We start from the raw sequence: 4,027 nt of genomic DNA on the forward strand, positions 1-4,027 counted from the left end.
GTTTATAAGCTTACTATATGAAACTAGTTTGCACTTTCCATATACAAAAATGTTTTAATTGACAAAGACAAAGAAAGACAAGCACTATGAGTCGCGCTGTATGGGTGTTAAAGCGGGTATTTTCCCGATAATAAATTATTGTACCAAAATTTCGTTTTTCGTGAAGATGATTTAAAGTATTAAAGAAAACTTTAAACTACAATCTTTTAACATACACAATATAGTCATAAGCACATAAAGTTCTGTTTACTATGAAGGAAATTTAAAACAGAATTATTCTGCAACAAAGTAACCTTATCCAAGAAATAAATTTTTAAAAACAGAAAATTTCAAATTTATTTCTTACAAAAATTTATTTCTGATAACTAATACACAAATTTTCTTTCTATTTCTTCAATTTTAAGTTTTTTGGCTCTTTTTTCAAAATTTCAGTATAAACTTAATTTTATTGTAGAACAAAATTTTTAAATAGGCAATAATGAGTACCGAACAAACAGTGTCTAAAAAGTACAACCACAATCTACCTTATCGCAAAGGTAGGCCTAAATGTTTTTCAATTAAATAAACATTCTAAAATATTATTCATTTTATTCATAGTAAATCAATACCCGGAGAGTGCACATCTTGTCTCCCAACGTCAGAGAACAACAGAACAACAGGGTGAGTTTTTATACTACTTAAATATAGTACAGGAACTAACTTAGATCTTCTAGACATACCAACTCAACTGACAAGACACATAAAATGTTCTGAATACGTTAGTCACGTAAACAGTGATAGATGTTCTGAAATGGAGCAGAGTATTGGAAACACTATTATTTCACCTTCAATCACTTGCATTAAAAGAGGAAGAGTGAAAGAACTTCTGGAAAAATTTGAAAAAGCCAATTCACAAGAGTCAACAATAAATATTAGGCCCAATGCACAAGTCAGTGTTCATAGTAAATCAATACCCGGAGAGTGCACATCTTGTCTCCCAACATCAGAGAACAACAGAACAACAGGGTGAGTTTTTATACTACTTAAATATAGTACAGGAACTAACTTAGATCTTCTAGACACACCAACTCAACTGACAAAGCACATAAAAAGTTCTGAGTATATTAGTCAAGTTAACAGTGATAGGTGTTCTGAAATGAAGCAGAGTAATGGAAACACTACTATTTCACCTTCAATCACTTGCATTAAAAGAGGAAGAGTGAAAGAACTTCTGGAAAAATTTGAAAAAGCCAATTCACAAGAGTCAACAATAAATATTAGGCCCAATGCACAAGTCAGTGTTCAAGAGTCTACAATAAATGCTGACAAATGAAACCTAAAATATCATGGCAGTTCAAAAGAGGACATAATGCCATGCATGGGTTGCAACAAGGAATTCAACAACCCGAACGCTTTCAACAGTGAGCAGTGTATAGTTAATTCAGAAACTGGGTCTAATTGTGACAGTTATTCGGATTCGAATCTCATCACCAGGGAACAATTATTAGCTTTGACTGAAGAAAAGAAAAGAGAAATAAACAGTTTCAAAAAGAGATGCTAGAGTTGGTGCTAGTGTTGTTACTTTGGATTTAAATACTGTTGTACCATTTGAATTGCTTAAAATTTGTTCTAAAATTAAAGAAAATAAACTTGATTGGAAGGCTGATGTCTACTAATAGTTTTCTATCTTTACTATAGATCTCAACCCTATTGGCATAATAATTAATATTAAGCAAAGTAACCTAAATTATATGACACCAAATTTTTAATGCAATAATTTATTATGCATAATGCTAGTACTATTCTAATATATTCAATATATTTTCATTTTAATTCGAATTTTATTTTGATTTTCAATAAATCTAAAAAGAGAAACACACAGGCTATAGACAAATCGAGCAAACGAAACATAAAATACACAGAAACTTCTTCCGGTTTCTATCAAATGATTAAAAACTCGAAAATTTTCATTCTAACGTATTTTGATCAGAATAATGTATTTGTAATTAATTAATCTTTAATTACTACACTAACATAAATAAGCATAATGGATAAGATGCATGGATCAGATTTCCAAAACAGATCCAACTGATCCAACTGAAGAATCTTCTTGTATTAGAAATCGTACTTCTACATTGCTGATACTCTTCTTATGTACCAATTTGTCATCCAATTAATATCTTTAATTTCTATAACTAATATGTTTTATTTTTACATTTAAAATAATTACGATCGTATATATGGTATGTAGCACTCAAACACACAACTGCATCATCCGTTATTGGATTACTATAAATCTACTTGTTAACCTGTTAAAGGTGCTTTGCAATGTTCACAAAGGTCTGGTTCTCAATTACAATCCAAAGGCGTAAAATTAATCTAACAAATACATATGTACATGTAGTAAATATTTCATCTGATAACAATTGTAAGAATATTTTTTTATATATGAGTCAAAATACTTTTAGAGAGCAAATTGCATACAATTCTGCTTCCAAAACTCGAACTTCTATAACTCGAATTTCTCTATAACTCGAACAAAAACTTTGTTTCGTGTCGATAGAAATATGGGAAAGTGCATTCTATAAATCGAATTTTTGTTTTAAGTATAAATGCATTTTGCTGTTAGGGGAAGTCCCTTTTTCCAAACCAAATGTTTCAATTTTTTTCTTTCTTATGTTGCTTCTTTGTGCAAATGTCAGTAGCTGGGAGCGTAATTTAAAGTAAATAAAATAACTTCCAATGCTACTCTTAACGTTTATATTGAGCTTGACAATGAAATTTGTACATCAAGCTTTCCACCACATGACGATATTATTGAGCACTATACCTCTAAATTACAAGATCCAATTCTAAGCGCCACTGAAAGTGATGATGAGGGTTCAGTGTATGTAATTGCTTATCAGACTTCCAAGCTTGGAGTAGAAGACTCATTCAATACTCTGAATTTATATTTGCAAACGAATGATACTACAACTGATGATCACTATAAGAGTATGAATAGAGTTATCTGAAGATAAGAAAAAAATTAAGGTCCCAAACACTAATTTCTGAATATTTCACTTCACTATAACTTCTGTACTTTATTTGATTGCAAAGAAATAAATATCTTAAAATGTAATTCTAATTTCTTTCAAAAATAAAAAAAAAATAAAAATTCTCCAACTCGAAATCTCCATAAGTCGAACCAATTCTTTGCAAAATTTGACTTCGAGTTATGGAAGTTTGACTGTATTTCCATATATCCTAGGAAAAGCATTTGGAATTAATTTCTACTAGTGTGAAAAAATAAAAAGTTAAGGGTTAAAATAAATAATGGACGAAGTATTGTGTCAACTAGAAATATTCTGATCTTCATTCGGAGTGCACAGTGACTTCATTTCGATAGTTTCGCCTTCTAGTATCGATCATGGTTGCAATCCAGTGTGGACACAGAGTGTTGACACATTTAAGTTCCAGTTCTACAAATTAATCTTACATTGCAAAGTGTGAGTTTATATAAATAAAAGTGTTTAATAAATTTCAGACATAAGTAAAGGAAAGACGCTTTAAATTACTAAATAACTTTTTAAATTAAGTTATTATCAAATATTTTTAAATCTAAATGTTTTAATGTTTCACATTGGAATAAACAAATATAGATTCACTTATATATTTTGTTCAAAAAGGGCAACCTCAATCAACCACAACTTCCATATACAAAAATGTTTGAACTGACAAAGACAAAGAAAGACAAGCAGTACGAGTCGCGCTGTATGGGTATTAAAGCGGGTATTTTCCCGATAATAAATTATTGCACCAAAATTTCGTTTTTCGTGAAGATGATTTAAAGTATTAAAGAAAACTTTAAACTACAATCTTTTAACATACACAATATAGTCATAAGCACATAAAGTTCTGTTTACTATGAAGGAAATTTAAAACAGAATTATTCTGCAACAAAGTAACCTTATCCAAGAAATAAATTTTAAAAAACAGAAAATTTTAAATTTATTTGTTACAAAAATTTATTTCTTATAATTAATACACAAATTTTCTTTCTATTTCT

At 29.5% G+C, this 4,027-nt stretch overlaps 1 protein-coding gene across 3 annotated transcripts; it reads left to right on the top strand.

Annotated features, from left to right (window-relative positions):
• The first annotated feature begins 444 nt into the window (after window positions 1-444).
• Window positions 445-1,657, top strand: LOC119689931. 3 transcript variants are annotated; one of them, XM_038104872.1, is made up of 4 exons: window positions 445-536; window positions 598-660; window positions 714-1,005; window positions 1,059-1,657. In XM_038104872.1, the coding sequence occupies exons 1-4, from the start codon at window positions 479-481 to the stop codon at window positions 1,096-1,098; spliced, it is 453 nt and encodes a 150-aa protein (XP_037960800.1). In that variant the 5' UTR covers window positions 445-478; the 3' UTR covers window positions 1,099-1,657. The 3 variants fall into 3 exon arrangements, with proteins under 3 accessions (XP_037960800.1, XP_037960802.1, XP_037960801.1); XM_038104874.1 differs by lacking the exon at window positions 714-1,005; XM_038104873.1 differs by lacking the exon at window positions 598-660 and having other exon boundaries at window positions 943-1,005.
• Window positions 1,658-4,027: the final 2,370 nt, after the last annotated feature.

Source organism: Teleopsis dalmanni, chromosome X (genome assembly GCF_002237135.1).
Source record: "Teleopsis dalmanni isolate 2A chromosome X, ASM223713v2, whole genome shotgun sequence".
In the NCBI taxonomy this organism is placed as follows: Eukaryota; Metazoa; Arthropoda; class Insecta; order Diptera; family Diopsidae; genus Teleopsis; species Teleopsis dalmanni.